Raw genomic sequence first — 21,408 nt, 5'->3', positions numbered from 1 at the left:
CTCAACCTTGAACTTTTCACTAACCATTCTATTTATGCTTCCTGATATTCTACTAATATTATACTGATTGCATTTAGCAACCAACCTCATGCGTAACATTCCACAATTTAATAAACAATTTATAATATGCATAATGGGCATAAGTACAATAAACATAATTTATCATACATTATCTCTAAATCAACAAAGGAACAATAAACTTCTTTACATTTGTGTATTTCTTAATGAATTTCTGAAGAGCAAAAGTCTGAGTTGCCAGCCTTTTCACTAAAACTCCCAAATTTTGCTCATGGCTCATGATTATTCTCCATTTTTCCCCATTAAAATTATTTCTGTTAAAAGTTTTCACACTGAGCAAAAATGTTTTGCTGTGGAATAACGGCTAGAAATAAGCTCAATAGTACAATAATATGACAACTGAAAAAAATGTAAAAATGCATTACTTTCAGAAAATGTTTTATTTTTCACATTGCATCACTAAGAAATAATTTCCTTTCTGTCCCTATTCGATGTATCTGGAAGCTTTTTAGAACTCAAAAAACAGTAATACAAATACTTTGAATAATTATTGATACAACTCCATTTGTATACAAAAGAAAATAATAAAAGGCCCACCAAATATTCCGAGAAGAATGTGTAGGTAATTAAATACAACTTGCTCATTCATTTCCAAGTCTGATGTTGGATTCTTGATGGTGAGTCGAAATCTCCTTGTTGGTTGCTGTTGTTGAGGTTCAACTACAGTAATTGTCTATTCCAGTGTTTGTTTATACAATTCCATTATCCTTTCTAGAGAGGATTCTGATGGTGGCTTCTTGTTTGCGTGCTTCTCATTAGATAGAGCCTTTAAAGTGTTATTCTGCTATGATTTCTGGTCAAACCTTTAAATATTGTTTGCTTGATTAGGCCTCATTTCCCTTAAAAAAGCAGTTTCAAGCTAGGTGGGAGATGTTTACTTTTTTAAATCATCATTTCTGCTCCTATATATAATATATTATATTATATTGGTTAACAACATAGAAAGGATAAGCTTGGGCATCCAGCACCCAAAAGCCAGGAATAAAAAACACAGTCATCATGATGAAGGGATCAGTAGATAAATCCAGTAGTATCTGGGAGGCAAATGAATCCCATCGAGGGACATTTGTGTAATTGGAAACATAATTCTAGTGAAAAAAGTCAAGAAAATGGATGCTACTCCAGTTTGAATCAGCCACCAGTTTATCAGCTTTACATCTTATAGAAGGTATTCTGCCCCTTCTATAGATAAAATTGGTATAGATAAAGGTTACATAAAATATTTCCCAAATCACTTCTGAAACAATCACAGTTTATTCTTTGCCACAAGATATTGTAATGAACACTATTTTTGATGGAGATTAGATAAATTTATAGAGTATAGGACTATGAGCGATTTTCTAGGCATCCTAAATCCTGCTAAATCTTCCAAGTTTACATAATGGCATGTTTCAGGAAGCCGATAGAAACTTTTGAATTTTAAGGATGGAGGAATTTTTGGTGGCTGCAGCTATTAATTACTCACTGAAATGTGGAGACAGCTTAATTGCGCCTAAGCATTTTCTTTCCACAGAATAGAATTCTTAAAATCCTGATTTATGCCCAGGTTAAAGGCCATGAAGGCCATGAGTTTAGGTTTAACATACATTTTTTTTCTTTCTCAATCCATTTGCATTATGTAGTCTAATAATACTTTTACTATTTAACACGATATATCTCTTTCTGCATTTATTTTATTTTAGTTTGCTAATTACAGTGAATTGTCTTTTAGGTTTTCCTTAGGAGATGCTCGCAGGCCCCTACATGAATCAGCAATATTGGTTGAAGACATTGTCCACACTCAACTGATTAATTTGGTAAGGTTTTGTTGTTGTTGTTGAACAAATGAAAACAGAAGATCAACAGTTTCAGTGAAATATCTATTTCTGACAAAAATGAGATCAGTATAATGATATTTAGCCCATTTTTTGAATATTTCTAACCAGCAGGATAGGTAATCTCCATTTGCTATATTTCAGAATGTAGAAGTAAAGCTGTCAAATATTATCCATGCCTGATGTCTGTGCAATACATTTTTCCTTGTTGCATCAAAAAGTCTATATAACAATTAGGGGGAAAAACCATGAACACAATATATACCTTCTTTCAGTATTCTGAGGGAATTAAAGTACATAGAAAATGATAAGTGGATATATTTTTATTTAATAAAAAATAAATTATGTCATGTTTTCGTGCTCCAAATCTGCACATTGAAGACACCCTGTAGAATGCATTTTTAAGTATGGCTGCCATTATGGTTTGGTATGTAATCTGTATTTAGCCTTAGATAATATTTTAAGTACTATAAAAGAATATTTTAAAAATATTTTGCATTCTTGCAGAACTACTTGTAGTTTTAAATACTAATAATGTTAAATATTTTTATTTATGAATGAATAAGATGAATTGTAATTGTGTGTTGCTCCTAGATTTGTTTAAAATGACGTGTGTGCTAGATTCATTATCAGAAATTTAAATGTCACATATGGCAAATACTACTTAACCACTTTTAGAAAGTTGTTTGCCATTGTAACTTCTTGCCAGTAGGGCATCATAAAAAGTCCTTGTTTTATGTGATCGTTTTAAAAAGTAATAAAGCTTCCTGTGAGGACCTTAATTAAAGAGGTTACCAAAATAGAAAAAAAGTCATATAATTTGCAATTGGATAAAATAAAGGAAGTAGTTATCCCATTGGGATCTTATTAATCACAGGATGGAAACAATCTTCCTGATAGCTAAACATTTGAGCTTAATAGAAAGTTGTATACTTAATTCAGTAGACCAGAAAATACATCAGGTATATATGAATAGTTAAAGAAAATATAAAAGCTATCTGGGTAAAATCTTTTATTTTCTAATATTTGCTTAGGAATTGGATCTTCAGTCTTAACACACACCTGTTTTGGGCCAAGAGTACAGAAGTCTGGAGACACAGACACTGAATCAAAACCATATTTTTATTTGACAGAATATCAGAGCATTAGGAATGGCATGGTGGCCTAGAGGTGAAGACACTCACTTCCCACTTGGAGGGTTAAGAGTTCAAGCCTAAGCAGTGGCAGATGTTTCTCTATCAGGACATAAAGTGAAAATATCTGCTACAAGCTTCACATAGGCATCAGGAAGGGCATTTGACCAGTAAATACTCAGTTCCATTCAGCCACTCCAACTCCACCCTGAGTAAAGGGATTAAAGAGTTGTAAAAAGAAAAAAAATCAGGGTATTAGGAAGTAGCATTAATCATTAAGTTACTAGGTAAAGGTAAAAGTTCCTCTTGCACATATGTGCTAGTCTTTCCCCACTCTAGGGGGCAGTGCTCATCTCCTTTTCAAAGCCAAAGAGCCAGTCCAGTGCTGTCTGAAGACGTCTCCATGGTCATGTGGCCAGCATGACTAAATGCCAAAGGCACACGGAATGCTGTTTTCTTCCCACCAGAGGTGGTCCCTATTTTTCTGGTAGATGGTGTGTCCTAGGGAGCCATTGGGTTTCCTGTAGACTAAGACATCTAGGAAGGGAAGTTGGTTGTTAACTTCTGTTTCCATGGTGAACTGTATTTTGGGGTGTAGGCTATTGAGGTGTGTGAGGAAGTTATCAAGTTTTTCTTTCCCGTGTGGCCAGATTATGAAGGTGTCGTCTACGTATCTGAGCCAGAGTTTGGGTTTGTGATCAGATTTTTCTAGAGCTTGGGTTTCAAAGTGTTCCATGTAGAGGTTGGCAATGACAGGTGAGAGGGGTGATCCCATGGGTGCTCCTTCTATTTGTTTGTATTTTTGTCCATTATAGATGAAGTATGTGTTGGATAGGCAGTGGTTGGTCAGATCTAGGATGTGCTTGGGGGGGTTATATTTGTTTTGGATAGCTGTCAAGGCTTCTTTGATTGGCACTTGGGTGAAGAGGGATATGACATCAAAGCTCACAAGTAGGTCGCTGGGCTGTAAGTTTTGTTTCTTTATGATCTCTATGAACTGGAATGAGTTTTTTACGTGTGAGGCGATGGATTCTGCATAGGGCTGTAGGACACACCATCTACCAGAAGAAAACACACACAAACCGCTATCTGCACGCACTCTCATACCACCACCCAGCACAGATCAACTCCATAGCCAAGACACTCATCTCCAGAACAAAACGCTTAGCTGACGAACAACACCTAAAAACCGAACTACACACTCTCACTAACGTACTAACATCCAATGGATTCCAGAGAAATAAGATTACCAAACTAATCCAAAAAGAACCTCCCACTAAAATCCAAGACAGAGAACAAGAAAACGGCACAGCCCTCCTCCCATATATAAAAGGCACCACAGACAGAATCAGCAAGATCCTCCACAAACATAACATCAAGACAGCATTCTGCACAAACCGAAAAATATCCACCATCCTAAGAAACCCCAAAGACAAAATTGAGTTAGAAAATCAAGGAGTATATGAAATCCCATGCACCGCCTGCCCCACCACATACATTGGACAAACCAACAAAAGAATAAGTGCATGCATTGAAGAACACAAGAATTCAGTCAAAAAAGAAGAACCAACTTCTTCCCTGATCCAACACCTTAAAGCCACAGGACACGATATTGACTTTAAAAAGACCAGAACTATCGCCAAAACTGAACACTTTAACAACAGAATAATCAGACAAGCCATCGAGATAGAAAAACACCCACACAGCATGAACAAACGAGATGATACCTCCCGCCTACCAGCCATTTGGAAACCCGCCCTTATTGACAAACGAGTCCCTAACACGAGGAATGACACCAGACCCACACTCACGAGGTCCACACAGGATGTCACCACCACACATCCACCCAGAAAGCAGACCCAAACCCACACTGATCATGAAGCATGACCAAGGACCAGAAGCCAGACCGCAGCTGCAACATTAGCCATTTCAAACCCCTCCAATCCATACATGCAGCAGACTGACATCCACTATGAAGATGTAGCACGACCACGACCACGAAGCCAAACAACAGCAATGCAGCTCACCAGCTCAAATCCCCCTGCAACTCAGACTAATCTGAACATAACCAAGCCCCCACCCAAACAGGACACATCCCCATCCAATCAGAGCACAAAAAAACCCCCATCCAATCAGAGCACAGCCAAGCTCCCACCCAATCAGTTCAAACCCCTACTAGCAGTTAAAAAGGAAGAAACAGCTGCAATCACACATTGCTCCCAGAAGCACGAAGCTGAAGCCTGAAGATGACGATTGAGACTTTGTCAAAACGTCGCCAAGACACTTCCAATTTTACGCAGGAGAAAACCCGAATAACCAAAGACCTACACACACACACACACACACATATATTTGTTTTCTGAGGTTTTATATATACACACATCTTCAATGTCCTTTTGAATATTACCTATTTTTGTTTCTGTTGTCTATCTACTTATACCATTTTTCCCAAACTGCATAATATTCCGAATCAGCTTTTTCTTTTAATTCTAAGGTTAGTTTATTCATTTCGGCACATTCAAATATTTTCAGGATAATGAATCCCTCTGGTGGTAAGTTATGTTCCTTCCAATATTGCGCGAATGCAATTTTGCTGCTGTTAGTATATGTAGGATCAGATATCTTATTTTTTTTATCAAATTTAGTTTTTAATATTCCCAGGAGATCCTCATTCCTTTCTATCTCCAAAATTAATAATTTCAAAATTGTTTGATAAGCTAAATGTTTGATAGATAGATATTACCTCTGATTCCAGATTGCATGAGGAAACTTTGTAAATTGGATACTCCCATCCTCATCTTTCCTCTGTGTCCCCAATATGAGCTCCAGAGAACTGAGATTTTGAAACAGACTGACAATTGAATTTCTTAGTTTTCTAATAAAACAAATCTAATAAAAATAAATTCTGGGTTTTATTTTTGAGACAGCTACTCTTATTTTCTTGTTGCAAGTTTATTATACATACCGTATTTTTCAGAGTATAAGACACATTCTCCCCCCCCAAAAAAGAGGGTGAAAATTTGGGTGCGTCTTATATACTGAATGTTGCTAAAAAAATGAGGCATGGAGGTGGCGATGGTCTGTGGCAATCCCTGCAGTCTGAAACAGCTGATTGGGGGTATTCCTGGAGGCCGATCTACCCTCTAATCAGCTGCTCTTGCTGAATCAGGCTGCAATAATGTGCTGAAGCTGACCTGGCTGTTCACTATTTGCTGCAAGGACGTGTCAGAGTTTGCAGCAGCAATCACATTCGGAAAGCACACACAAGTAACTGATTCACAGGATTCAATAGCTTTTCTTTATATATAATATAACACATGATGTAAATATACAATACCAAAAGCAGGTTTTCCAACGTGATAATAAATACAAGCAAAACACAAGCAGAGGAGAGGAGTTTCAGTCAGTTTTGAGAAGCAGACTAGTTTAGAGCTCAGCATAGAGCTGCAGAGCTAAGCCACGCCCAGGCTCCAAACTGTCTCCTTGTTGCAGAGGCAGAATTTTTTTTCTTATTTTACTTCCCAAAAACTAAGATATGTCTTATACTCCGGAGCATCTTATAATCCAAAAAATATGGTAGATCAGGGTTTGCATTTCATAGCGACAGCTATAGAAAACACTGGCTTTGCTCTTCTTTTGTCCAGTTAATGCAGGGAAGAATCCTGACATTTTGTTTGGATACAAGCAAAATCAGCTTTATATGCATGCTTTGTGTGTGCAAGACATCCCTCTTGTGGGATCTTTTCCCTCAAATTTAATTGTGACTTTTTAAAACAAATTATGATTATGAGCTTGAAAACTGCTTATTGGATCATATCTATCTGTCCATCCACCCATGCATCTTTAAGGACTCCGTGATGCTGTGATAAAGTTGCATCCAAATTCTCATCAAAGAATTGAAATTGGCTGGCCTGAGAATAGTTTAATGGGATAAAACAGGTGCATTATGCTTTGCAGAAACTGTGCATTTGTTTTGCTGGTAAATACGAAAAATTATCTTGGTGGTTCTGGTGGAGAAGGGGGTTATGGGATGCCAAGTGCTCAACCCTGACCTGTGTAGGAGAACAAAAATACTTTAGGAGAATAAAACTGTTGAACCCAAAAGTTGACGTGTAAACATCATAGTAAAAATAAAATTTAGAAGTTATGGATTGTTTTAAAATTCAGTCACAAGTTTCTTGGATTTTCTCAACCAAAGCAACAACATTCTTTCATCTCTTGAATCTAAAGGTCATCACTGAATGTTTAAAATTCAAAGTGTTACTTATTTTTATGTATTGCTTTAAATTTATGTTTTACCCTACAAAATAAAAATGACATTTTTAAAAAATTCAGCTAAGTTGTAGCTAACATGACAGCAACTACAGGAGAAGGTGTGTATGTGAATAAGTGATGATGGCTGTGAAATAAAGAGTTGGATACTAATATTGATTTAGTAGCAATTCTGCATAAAGCAACTATTTTTAAAAACTTGCCAATTTTAGTCTAAGCTAAACTTCTGCCAGACTGCAATCCTTGGGCTAAGAAATCAGTTACATTTAAAGTAACATCAAAATTTCTGTTTTTTTCAATAAATGATAATTCCAGCTGGACGGTTTTGCATAGTCAAGCATATTCCAACCACATATGCCCGTACCAGTTCTGCGTCAGTCCAAATAAATTAATCTGATCAATAGCCATTACACTTTCCAAATTACCAACTGTAATGCTCAAATCCTATGCCAGTTATTAAGGAACTTTTATAGAGTTACAGTTGGTATGGTCAACTGCCATCTGAAAACATCCTTGACAAGTATTGATGGAATAAATTAATGCCTAACATTATAAGGTATTTTGCTTTATTTTAACAACCACTTCAGTGGCATTTAATAGAGAGAAATCATTGCGGCTTCTAATACTTATCTGATTTCAAGTGAACCTGATGGTTTGGGAATCAGTTTTCTAAGGAAGGTTGGCTTGTTAACAGTATTATGCAGTTACAAGTAAATGTGGTCACAGCTGGTTCTGGTTTTTTAGCTTATCCACCTGATTGGAAGCAACAGGTTTTCCCCCCACCCTCATTTCTTACACTGACACCTAGTGTTCACTCTTTCTGTGCATTCTAATACTTAGCCCAATTATTTACCCATCTACTTAGAAGTAAATCAATGTAAAGAGATATCTGGGATTGTAATCCATTTCATGTTATCAACGAGTTGCTGGCAAGACAATACCCTCCTTAAAACATTTCTATCACAAATAATCAAAACTATTTGCTAGTCTACATTGCTTTCCTGTTAGCAATAAGTTTAAGAGTTTTTATGCAGATATAAAAAAGAGGGTTCAGAAGTAAGTCAGATGGTAGAATAGAATAGAATAGAATAGAATAGAATAGAATAGAATAGAATTTTATTGGCCAAGTGTGATTGGACACACAAGGAATTTGTCTTGGTGCATATGCTCTCAGTGTACATAAAAGAAAAGATACGTTCATCAAGGTACAACATTTACAGCACAATTGATGGTCAATATATCAATATAAATCATAATCGGGGTACCTGGAGGTTAGGCAAGAAGAAGTAATAATAATAATAACAACAGAGTTGGAAGGGACCTTGGAGGCCTTCTAGTCCAACCCCCTGCAGGAAAACCCTGCAGGAAAACCCTACACCATCTCAGACAGATGGTTATCCAACATTTTCTTAAAAATTTCCAGTGTTGGAGCATTCACAACTTCTGCAGGCAAGTCATTCCACTTATGAATTGTTCTAACTGTCAGGAAATTTCTCCTTAGTTCTAAGTTACTTCTTTCCTTGATCAAGGAAGTAAACACAATTACTATCTATCTATGCGTAATTGTATTAAGAATTTTGAATATAATATAAAATTTAATGCAAACTAAACTTACAGAAAGAAAAGAAAATAGAAGTTAAAAGTTCAAGGAAAAAGAAAAAGAGAAGCAAGAGAAAAGAAATATATAAAGAAGTTACTTCAAACATTTATCTCAACAAATATGAACAAATGTAGTAATCTTCACTTTCTCTAAAGTTACAAATATTTATCTCCGTCCCATCTCTTATCTATAAACAAATCCATAAAACGTTTTTTCAGTCCTGGTGTCAGCAGGACTTTTTAACGTTGATCACATACACCAAATTTATACTTCTTCCTTTTACTTCTAACACTCTTAATCTTTAATTCCAATATTGTCAAAGTATTTGATTCTTCTTCATTTCTTTTTTGTCCCATTATATTAAGATCTTCAAGGTTTTAACAAGCTTCTTTTATAAATCCAGTAGAAAAATTCTCCAGGTTTGTCATTTATATTTCCTTTCTAAATTTTAAAGGCTCAGCCAAGTTTTTTTGTAGAACCAGTGAAATTTCCTTCTATAACTCATTCTCATCCCATCAGTTCTAAGTCTACTACTTAGTCTAAGTCTAAGCCACGATGTAAAAAAGATGTTGAGACTCTAGAAAGAGTGCAGAGAAGAGCAACAAAGATGATTAGGGGACTGGAGGATAAAACATATGAAGAACGGTTGCAGGAACTGGGTATGTCTAGTTTAACAAAAAGAAGGACTAGGGGAGACATGATAGCTGTGTTCCAATATCTCAGGGGTTGCCACAAAGAAGAGGGAGTCGGGCTGTTCTCCAAAGCACCTGAGGGTAGAACAAGAAGCAATGGGTGGAAACTGATCAAAGAAAGAAGCAACTTAGAACTAAGGAGAAATTTCCTGACAGTTAAAACAATTAATAAGTGGAACGACTTGCCTTCAGAAGTTGTGAATGTTCCAACACTGGAAATTTTTAAGAAAATGTTGGATAACCATCTGACTGAGATGGTGTAGGGTTTCCTGCCTGGGCAGGGGGTTGGACTAGAAGGCCTCCAAGGTCCCTTCCAACTCTGATGTTATGTTATGTTATGCGTACTTTTGATATCATCTCTAACTTGATAGATACTTTTTTTTTCTAAATCTGACATTTCTTCAATATCATATTTTAGATATAGGGAAACCCAAGGGGAAAAAAGGCTGTGTGGAGGGGAAAATCCTGAAAGAGTTTATGTTGAGAGATGCAGGCCCTGTTACTGAAAGCGTAAAGTACAGTTTTGTTTTCTTTTCAAATGGCTTTTTAAAAAAGGAATATTTAGTTTTAACTATTGTATTCTACTCACAAATTAGGAAGTACTTTGTACTTATACAAAGGAAAAGAGAAAGTAGGTATGAAATGGGTTTTGTGAAACTTAGATTTGCATTTTAGTGGGAAGTCTGAAGTATAGGCATGAGAAAAACAGTTATTAGGCAGTGATCCCTGTTCTCATCTCTGCAATGGAGTGGAGAGGAGTGACTTTCCTAAAATTTTGGCAGATTGTATTCTTAATATAAATAAAGGTATTCTCAAGGAAATTCTGAGCGAATTCTTCTTTAGGATTTATTTGTAACTATCTGTAACTAACCACAATTTTATTTATTTATTTGCAGTTGTATCCACTTCTATCCTTCTGACTCTCAGCACTGCACAAACAATTCCTGCCAGTTTCCTAACAAACTTTATTGTTGTTGTTTTAAGTACATTAGCTCCAGGTATAGGAAATTATCAGACTATATATAAAGAAGACTGGTTACTTATTTTCTAAGAATAGATACCAGCAACAATTCAAATATAACTGGTACAGAAATATACCCTGGACTGTCATCTAAGGGTCCATAAAGTATTCTCTGAGTTCACAAACTTTTTTTCAAGGATGATTTAATCCTGTGTGTTCTTGTACAAATAATCTAATTCATTGCCTACTTTGACCATCATCCGATTAAAAACATACAGTTCTTACCCAGTTTATAGGCACTGATGTAGAAACATAGGCACTTTCATAGTACGCATTGGTTGTGGACTTGTTTGATTAAATAATGTTTCAGTTTAAGAAATGAGCCATCTTTTTTTCTTGATGTGAGTGCCTGTGTACCTTTTGGAATACTGTGGCTTTGGGGCAGACTGTTCCAGGACTGGGTTCCAATTTTTTTTACTACCGGTTCTGTGGGCGTGGCTTGTTTGGTGGACATGGTGATGATGTGACTGAGTGGGCGTGGCCAACTCAAAGTCACTCACGGCAAAGTGGGGCGGCACCTTGCTGTGAGTGACACCGAGTTGCTCACGCCCACTCAGTCACATGACCGATGCTGCAGAGACAGGGCAATTTCCTATGTACCTCCCCTCCCTTGGGCTGACAAAATAAAAGTGAGCCTGCCGAGCAGCCCGGACTGAAAAATGGGGGCAACAGGGGCATGTGTGTGTGTGTTCCTCCACAAGGACTTGGAGGCAGACCCCGCACCTCTGAGGAAAAGAGGCAGTGGCCAAGCCCTGTCACCCAGGAGAGGAGCGTGGAGGGGCACACCACACATCTATCGTCCTTGCAAAGTGCTTCTAAAGAATGTCTGTGTTTGCTCTGTGATACGAGGTCGAGAAGGAGAAGACCTTGCCCAAGACTTCTCGTATGTTCAGGGGCTAGCCTGATGCTCTCAACAATGAGTTTGGCAGCAATTTAAGGAAATGTCTTCCAGCTATTCAAGATTGACTTTAAGAGTGCCAAGAAGCCAATAGCAAAAGTAGCGGCAACAGGGGCATGTATGTGTGTGTCCCTCTGCGGTCCTTCTCTCCCAACTGACAGCCAGGGTTTCGCCTCCTCTTTTCCTCAGAGGGCCTCCAAGTCCTTGCAGAGGGACACACACATACACGTCCATCACTCCAGCTGCCGCTACTTTTGCTGTTAGCTTCTCAGCGCTCTTGAAGTTGAGCTTGAAGATGTTTCCTTAAATCGCCTTTGCCCAAGACTTCTTGTATATTCAGGGGCTAGCCTGACACTCCCAACAATGAGTTTGGCGGCAATCTAAGGAAACGTCTTCCAGCTCTTCAAGATCGACTTTAAGAGTGCCAAGAAGCTGACAGCAAAAGTAGCGGTGGCAAGTGTGTGTGTATGTGCGTGTGTGTGTCCCCCCGTGTGTGTGTGTCCCCCCGTGTGTGTCCCTCCACAAGGACTTGAAGGCAGAGACTGCCCCTCTGAGAAGAGGCAGCGGCGAAGCCCTGGCTGTCACCTGGGAGAGGAGGACCGTGGAGGGGCGTGCGCGCGCACACACACACACACACACACACACACACACCTGTTGCCACTACTTTTGCTGTCGGCTTCTCGGCACTCTTAAAATCAATCTTGAAGAGCTGGAAAATGTTTCCTTAGATCGCTGCCAAACTCATTGTTCCAGCCTTCCAGCTCTTCAAGATTGACTTTAAGAGTGCCGAGAATCCAACAGCAAAAGTAGCGGCAGTGGGGGCAACAGGGGTGCATGCGTGCACCCATGTGTGTGTCCCTCTATGGTCTTCTCCTAGGTGACAGCCAGGGCTTCACCACCACCTCTTTTCCTCAGAGGCATGGTGTCTGCCTCCCTTCACATGCAGTGCATATGCACAGTAGCCCTGGGACATCTGGCCGTCCTCCCACAGCACCACCGCTGTTGCTACCACTCTCAACTCCAGCGCAGCAGCTCCATCTCCCCAAAGGGCTGCCCATCCACCCACTGGCCGGGCTGGAATCAACGTGTCTCCCCTCATGGACTGGATGGGTGACCCGACCTCGGAAAGCAAGGGCGTGGGGACCACCAGGAAGGCAGGCAAGCATGGCAGAGCCACAGGGAAGGAGTAGGCTGCGAGCTCTCTTCCCCACTGCCAGGCGGTCCCAACATGCTTGCCTGCCTTCCTGGCGGTCCCCGTGGCCAGGCCCATTTGCCTGTCTTCCTCCCCCACCACCGCCTCTTTGTTCGGCTGCTTACCTTCTGCGGCGGCTGGTCCAGAATCGGGAAGACAAGCTGACCAGAGTTTTTGGTGGCTGCCAGCCAGCCGCCGCTGCTGGAAAGTGGCTGGCAAAGAAGCCTCCCAAAAGGCTTCTTTGCCAGCCACTTTCTCTGCAGGCTGTCGAAAAGTACCGGTGGTCGCCATGTTCTTCGTGCATGCTCATCCCATTGGACTTGTAAGGCAATGGGATGCATGTGTGCGAAGAACATGTTGGTGACAAACATAGCGGTCGGGGTGAGCAAGCAGCGACTGGGGGACCGGTTTGGGGCATGGCCAGCTGGCCATCACTAATGGTTTAGCGACCTTGGCCAAACTTCCGCCAATGGTTTGCACAAACCGGTGCGAACCGGTAGCAACCCACCACTGGACTGTTCGCATCTTGGTAGCTACTCTTCCCTTCCCTCTCTGCCAAACTCAAATGAATCATTCAGTTTCTAAACATATCCAGTTTAGTGCTTTGGTCCTGAATTGAAGAGAAATGGAAAACAGAACGTTTATGCACTTTATCCCTACTTCTTTTGCCTGGGCTGCTATGCACAGGGAAAGAATCGCAGGAATCTGCAAATAGCCGAGATGAATCTGTATTTTAAAGTAAAATTCATGGAGTTTGTACAAATAAGATTTATTTTCTCCTCTTTTTACTCCTATTCTAGTGTTTATAGTATCATGCGTTCATGGTTAAAAATATTGGGGAAAGCACATTTTCTAATGATTTCATATGCAATGTAGGAATGATAGCAAAAAAGTTTGGATGTTTCTTTATTTTAACGAACATAACTTCCAGGAAATATCACATCAACATGATGGGAATATTCTCAGTAGTTTTAGTGACTCCGCTGGAGTCATGCTGGCAGAAGTGTGCCAGGTCACTAATAAGGTCAAAAGGGAGAAGTGAAACTAAGAATAATGCACAACACAGGTTGGGGTCAGCCTCCTGCTGTGAGGGAAGCCTATATGAGAGACTGTCAGCCCAATTATGAAAAATACAGTGGCAGAACATATGTTATGGACCCTGTGAAGTAAAGTCTTTTGACTGGCAGGGACCCAGGAAGAGAGCCTTCTCTGCCCTTGCAAGTTAGTAAAATCAATCTTGTAAGACCAACAGGACCAAACTTTTCTTTTAAATCTCAAAAGGGACAAAAATAACAAAACCTTAACTCATTTCATTTGGTTAAACCCTAACTCTGTGATGGTGAATCTATGGCACACGTGCCACGAGTGGCACACAGAGCTCTCTCTCTGGGCACATGCACCATCACCAGTGGCTCTTCTGGGTTCCATCACACACGTGTGTCAGCCAGCTGCTCTCTTCTGGGTTCTGGCGCGCGTATGCTTGCTGACCAGCTGGCCGGTGTGGCCGGTATACACTGGAACAGCTGGTTGGCACGCATGCATGCGAATGCGACAGAACCCGGAAGAGCAGCTGGCGATGGCGTGCATGTGCACCGGTCAGCTGCTCTCTTCCGGGTTCCAGCGCTCCGGCTTGGGCACGCACACATACATGCATGCTCCAGTTTTGGCACTTGGTGCTGAAAAGGTTAACCATCACTGCCCTAAATTATATCAAGCTGATAAGCTAAGATGCGCATTTTTGATAATTTGGTTTACATTGCAGCAACAGTGCTAAAAATCTAATAGTTCTGCTAAAAAATGAAAAGTATGATTAGTAAGCTATTATTTGCTATTGTATAATTGCATAAATCTTGATCTGAAACTTCTTTGGTCTACCTGTGAGGAATTCCTCCAAGTTTCATCAAGCATAAGGACTAAGGGAAGCACAGTAGAAGTTAACATCAAGGTCTATGCCAAGGTGCTTATTTCACAGTATATTCTTTATGATATTGAGCATGATGTTCAGTAAGAGCATCCCATCTGGATACTATTACCTGTAGGATGTGCAGCTTGTATATATCTTTTAGAGGTTAGTTTCTAATGTTAAACAAAGGGAGCTGATTAAAACCAGCTGTAAAACAATTTTCATAGTTTTTTCTTACAATGAGTATTGAATTACCTTGCACATGACTGTATGTCTGAACTAGAACTAAAATAAATCTTTGCTGACTTATTAAAATTAGTATATTGTTTATTTAAAGCTGAACTAAATGTAGCACTTTACTAATTTGGCAGTGGAATTTAGTACTGCTGGTATCAATATATAGCAATATATATATTCATGGCTGTAAGAAATAATTGGTGATTTATTTGTGCAGTGTGCTTCAGAAAGCACATTTTAGTGGCCCCGGAAAATGTAAACATTGAAACAAAATCATATTCTTTTAAAAATTAACATGAAAGATGTATTAAATTCAACAGCGTAGACATGTCAAAGAAATGTGCAGTCACTGATGGTAACATTTTGTATGACATAATCATCATAAAGCCTTGTATGAAGAAGTTACACTGAACTGCCACATATTTAAATATTTGTTTGTGGTTCATTTGCTTTGAAATCCCCTCCATCGAATTGCCATTTCTAATTAAATATGAATAGGCTCCCATGACACGACTCATACCTAAAGCCAAATTTAGATAAGCAGCCATTTTCCAGCATTTCTTCCTAGTTCCACTACCTGTCATTGTTTTTAATTGAAAATCTGAAGAATGGTGTTTATATATTTACATTTATGAAACATTCCATATTTTAATATTGATATTATTTATGGTTCTGTTGTTTTATTTAATACAATTAATAATTGATGCTAATTGCTGATGTCAGTTTTATGTTGCATTGAAAACTAGTGTGCCAACAGCATTACAAGTATAAATTAAATAGTAAAATAAGCAAAGAAATGGGATTATTAGTAGTAAGGTATTTTTAAAGGAGAATTTGCTTTTTCAGACATGAAATTGTTCTTTTATCATAATGCTGATTTTTACCTTCTCCCTCTCTCTCCTGTTGCTTATTTTAACAGTAGGATGCAAATGGGGTAAAGTACAGATGCATCATTTGATCAAATGAGAGCAAGGAAATTCTAACAGAGAAGCCTAAAAATAAATATACCATACTTGTACTTGTAGTTCCTATTTTAGGGATAGAAAGGTCAAATTAGAATAGAATAGGTAAAATATATTTTTTTATTGGCCAAGTGTGATTTGTGCAGTGACACAAGGAATTTGTCTTGGTGCATATGCTATTAGCCTACATAAAAGAAAAGATACGTTCAACAAGAATCATAAGGTACAACACGGGTGAAATCGACTTACCTTCCTTACCGGCTCAAAAGTCCACACACCCCATGCGTGCTTGCGCTTTGCTTGCACATGTGTGTCATGCACGCACAGACCTTCTGCGCATGTGCAAAATCTGCACATATGCAGAAGGTAAAAATCACATAAAACCAGGAAGTAATGTCACCCTGGCAGTGGGTGTCACCGGTGGTTCGGCAATCACTACCAGATCGCCAAATCACCGGCCATGATCACTACCGGATCATGAGATCCGGTCAGAACCAGGAGCATATCACCCCTGGTACAACACTTAATGATAGTCATAGGGTACAAATAAGCAATCAGGAAACAATATCAATATAAATCATAAGGATACAAGCAACAAAATTACAGTCATACAGTCATAAGTGGAAGGAGATGGGTGGTGGGAACGATGAGAAGATTAATAGTAGTGCAGACTTAGTAAATAGTTTGACAGTATTGAGGGAATTATTTGTTTAGCAGAGTGATTACAATCCTCTGTATAAGAATTTAGTGACAGTTTTCTTACACTGGCTTAGATTTGTGCACTAAAACATTTACTTCTGCAATCTGAATTTAGGGTATATAGGTTAATAAATATTATTTTGTTAGTATTTCAAGTACGAAAGTCTACCTCAAAAACCTACAAACATACCATTATCTCTTAAATGTGTCTATTGAAACAAAATGTGACAAATAAGAGTCTCTAAGGAAAATATTTTGAAATACAGAAAATGTTTTTAAAATGATTAAGAGTGTTGTTTCTAATAAATGTTCTCTGAGAAAAATTATATTTTGCTTATGAATGCCATGTAGGGCAAATGGCCAAGGACATTGCTAATCTTTCATATAAACATTTCAGCTTTATTTTCATCCAATTGTATCTCATTTGGCTGTGTTTTTCACAATACTCTGTTCTGTTGTACACGTTCATTTAAAGGCAGCATTCTTAGATAAAAAGTGGAATAAAAAATTATTTGTGTCAATGGTACAATGATCCAGTACTACAATGCAATTTTAGTATTCATTCTATGCTATAAGTTTAAAACATTTTTTAATTGTGATAATCAATTGCATGCCCTATTCAAACAATGGGTGATATTGAATGTGTGGGTTTGTACGGACAATACATGCATTCATTCATTCATGGGGAAGAGTGCTTTTTTTTCAACTCTAGACAGTAACAATAAAAAAGCAATCCTAAAAGGTGAACTTACCTGACTTGAACCATAATATAATTAAAACACAATTAGCTAATCACCATCAATTCAAAATCAATTTCTGCTTTAGAAAGGAGAAATTTTGGAGCTCTGCAGAATGCCTAGGATGAAGGGATTAGCCATATCTCATCCATCAGCATGTTCCACATTATTGAGGCAACTACTGAGAAGGCCTGCTTTTTGTGATCTGCAAAGGCCCATTCTACCTCAAGCAAGGACTGGACTTTGAGCAAACCTTTCCTTGATGCTCTTACAAAGCAGGAAGAATCAAGTTTAACTGTGGAAGTTTTGGGTGTGTCATCACTGGAGGTTTTCAAGAAGACAGCCATTTGGCCGGAATGGTTTAAGTTCTCGTGCTTGAGCAGGAGGTTCGACTAAACTTCCAAACTTATTATTCTATATTCTATTTGGGTTAGGTGGTTCCTGATGTTTATCTGGTGCTCTACTATAATTTAGTAGTGGTAGCCAATACTTTAAATTGGGTCCTGAGGTTTACTGACATCAGTTCAATGATTATATAATAGGTGTTATCTTGGTAGGATACTGGACTCTTCATCCTATGCCAATTAATAGCTTGAGGTGTTTTCCAATGCAGTCCACATGGAGCATGCTGCAGTAGTTATGCCATGCAGTGATAACAGCATAGGTTCTTGTCTCCAAAGCTTATAAGTGGCCTACCAGCCTAAGCCAAGTAAATAGTCTTTCTTCCACTATTGCTCCAACAGTAGCCACCATTCTGTGAGAAAGCTCAAGTCATGACTCAGATCTCTGTTCCACCTACTGCAAAATCCTGTGCATTTTATCTTACTAGCATATGAGAAAAGTGCAATTCTTAAACAGTTTGCGTATTCTTTAGTGCTACTCTTTTTATATATATAAGAATATAAATTAATATTTTTCTTTTGGGCAATACAATTTGTTTCCATATTTGCTTACAAAATATATTTATCAATTTAACTGCATTTTCTTTTTTAAAAATGAAATATTTCACAGCCCTACAGCTATGTTGTTAGTAGTTTTTTTTAAACTTTACTTTTCCAGAATGTTTGAGTATACTTTAGTGGCAAACCTTCATACATGCACATTTTCAACATGGGAATCTTTTGGTACAGTTCATCCACAAATTTGATAATGCACCATGCTCAGAACTAAGCTTTTAGGTGTCTAAAAGCAACTTTTGATACATAAAATTTTTAAAAAGTTTCCTGATACAATAAAATGAGCTTCTGGCTCCCGTGAGAAAGTCTCCATCTTGTCAAACTTCTTTGTATTATGTTCATGAAGACTACAAGTTCTAATCCTAGCTATATTTTATCTAGTTTGTCCAAGGTTATATATTTTCAATAATTAGAAATCAGAAATGTTTATTATCTCACACATTACTACTGCTACTGGAAATATGCCACTATCTGCTTTCCGAAAGGACGAGGCCATCTATCAGGAAAGCAAATAGTTTATCTTTTTTGCATTTAATTTGGTACGGCAATATGTAGTTTCCTTATATAAGCAATTGTAGCATGGCATTTTGAATAAATGCTACTCTCTACACTAACAAAGGAAGTGTTTTCATAAGCTTATAATATAGCTTGTAATTGTCATCTAGCATGAATTGTAGCCATCAGAAAGACATTTACCGACTGTCTCGGAATAATGCAAATTTTGTCCTGTGTACACACTTCTAAAATATTCTCTAATATCAGAAAACAAGGCAAAGGATATATCATTGATTGTTTCAGGTACCTTAAATATGATTTCAGGAAATAATACCTACAGTTCCTTTAAACAAAGCTAAGGCCAAACTCTGGCAGTTTTCTTATTTGATCTCTGCTCTTTGTACATATATTAGAATGTTTGTTGAAGATAGGGCCGTGGTGGCTCAGGCTGTAAGATAGCCTGTTATTAAAACACAGCAGCCTGCAATTACTGCAGGTTCTAGTCCCACCAGGCCCAAGGTTGACTCAGCCTTCCATCCTTTATAAGGTAGGTAAAATGAGGACCCAGATTGTTGGGGGGGCAATAAGTTGACTTTGTAAATATACAAATAGAATGAGACTATTGCCTTACACACTGTAAGCCGCCCTGAGTCTTCGGAGAAGGGCGGGATATAAATGTAAATTAAAAAAAACCAGATGCATTTCTTCTGTTTAGAAATGTTTGGTGTGTCACATTGAGATGTTCTACTAATACGTCCTTTTGACACTGAAGATCCCTGTTTATGTAGGTTGGAACATGAGGATTTTATTGTAGTTCTCATCCTTTATAAATAACTGTTCCTAATTTAACCTGTTGGAAATGTCTTATTAAAATTATTTTAAGTATGAGTAGCTAGAATTGTTGTTCCTTAGAGAACTGTTCCATGCCTCTATTAAAAGTTGGTGAGGAAATGCACAAGCTTGAATGCTGAGGCACCATGCCATGCTTGGCTTTCATTTCCCACATCTCAGTATGTTAATAGCATTTTGTAGGACAATTATAGGCTTATTCAGACATGAATAAACACAAGGGATGGGACAAATAACTCAATTGTTTATTTATAATATATTTCTAACATCTATAATCTAACATTTTCTAACATTTATATTTAAATTTGAGATGTTAAGATATCTAATAACATATTATTTCTAATAACAGTATTATTTCTAACATTACACATATAAAATCACTCTGCTCCAAGTATTGGTGAATAATTGGCAGCTTCAGTAGCAAGAAGATATTTCTACATTTCAGTAAGAGAAACATCACAAGTAGCTGCAGAAAGAAGATCATGCAAATGTATCTACATAGGATACTATCAACATATCTTTATTATGGTCATAGACCAGCATAATGAGTGATGGATATGGTCAATTAAAAAACATTAAAGTTGCACCAAACAAAAATTGGAAAAAGTTGTATAAATGTATTAAAATAGAAAGTACATATAAAAAACAAGTCTAAAAGAATTTAAAAAGAGAGGTATGAGCATTAGATGGGTTGATGCCCTGCTTAATATCTTTCTCAGTTACAGTGGAACTGGTGAGAGGGCCCTGAGATGGTCATCTTACTTTGAGTGAAATTCATTTAAGTAGCATAGTATTAAATGAAGTAGACATTGGTCAGTTGAGGAGGCCTCCAGTTTTTTGTAAAAATTAAAATTTAGTTTTTTAGTTTTATAAATTTTATAAAATTTTATAAAATTTAGTTCAGGATATGGAAGCAAATGTTACTTTGAAGTTTATGACAATAGTCTAAAGCAATGATGGCGAACCTTTTTCTCGTTGCATGCCAAAAGTGTGTGTGTGTGTGTGTGATAGAGCACATGCATGCCAGCACTCACAGTGTAATGCATGCCCCACCTGCGCATGCATGCATGACCGCCCCCATGCATGTGACCTGCACTGCATATGCACACATTCCCGCAGATGCACCAGCCGTGCATGCCCCTCCGTTTTGGTCTTGGAAAGCCGCCTGCACCAAACTTTGCCAGCGTCAATAGTCTGCTGCTGCTGCTCCTCTTCCTCCTGCCACCCTCACGCTCCAGGCAGTGTCCAGCATGGCCGTTCGCACCGGCAAAGGTTGGTGCCTTCTCCCACCACTTCTTCCAAGGGAGCATTCCCAGCCAGTGTGCCTATTACCACTTATAGCACTCTCCTCCTGGGGGGCAGCTTGCTTCCCCACCAGTGGCTTCTACTTCTGGCTGTGAAGGATGAGAGGGTATGACAGAACCCAGAAGAGGAAAAGGAGCAGAGCTGCCGGCCAGGCCGGGGCTTCCTGTCTCTCCACCCGAGAAGGCTTCTGGCACAGCCTCAAGCCTCCAGCAGGGAGGAAGAGAAGCCCCAGCCTGCTGTTCCTGCAGCCACCAGGGAAGCGGCAGTGTGAGAACCACCGCCACCAGGTGCGAAGAGATGGGGGCACAGGAACAGCAGGCTGGGATTTCTCTCCCTCCCCACCAGAGGCTTTTTTCCTTTTCAGACTAGCTCCAAGCAAGCAGTGTACAAACTTCAGCACCCCTTGCACCACCACCTGCACTGCTTGCTTGGAGCTGGAAAGGAAAAAAATGCAGCTGAATTAGACAGGACTCATCCCACCCAGGTCCCTCCAAACAGGTCTCCCTACAGTAGCCTGCCGGCTGAACTACATGACCCAACAGTGATCGCCCACCCGAAAGGAGCC

The 21,408-nt window shown here is 38.7% G+C and overlaps 1 protein-coding gene across 6 annotated transcripts in view; it reads left to right on the top strand.

The window, feature by feature from the left end:
• The window catches only part of SUPT3H (SPT3 homolog, SAGA and STAGA complex component), a 291,243-nt gene that overhangs the window by 144,609 nt on the left and 125,226 nt on the right, over positions 1-21,408 (top strand). For all 6 annotated transcript variants that reach the window (XM_058183513.1, XM_058183548.1, XM_058183522.1 and 3 more), the window contains one exon: positions 1,790-1,874. In XM_058183513.1, the coding sequence (XP_058039496.1) occupies positions 1,790-1,874 (85 nt within the window). The remainder of the gene's footprint in view (positions 1-1,789; positions 1,875-21,408) is intronic.

The sequence above is a fragment of the Ahaetulla prasina genome, chromosome 1 (assembly GCF_028640845.1).
Source record: "Ahaetulla prasina isolate Xishuangbanna chromosome 1, ASM2864084v1, whole genome shotgun sequence".
NCBI lineage: Eukaryota > Metazoa > Chordata > Lepidosauria > Squamata > Colubridae > Ahaetulla > Ahaetulla prasina.
Note: the sequence above shows the minus strand (reverse complement) of the source record. Positions and strands in the feature narration are given on the sequence as shown.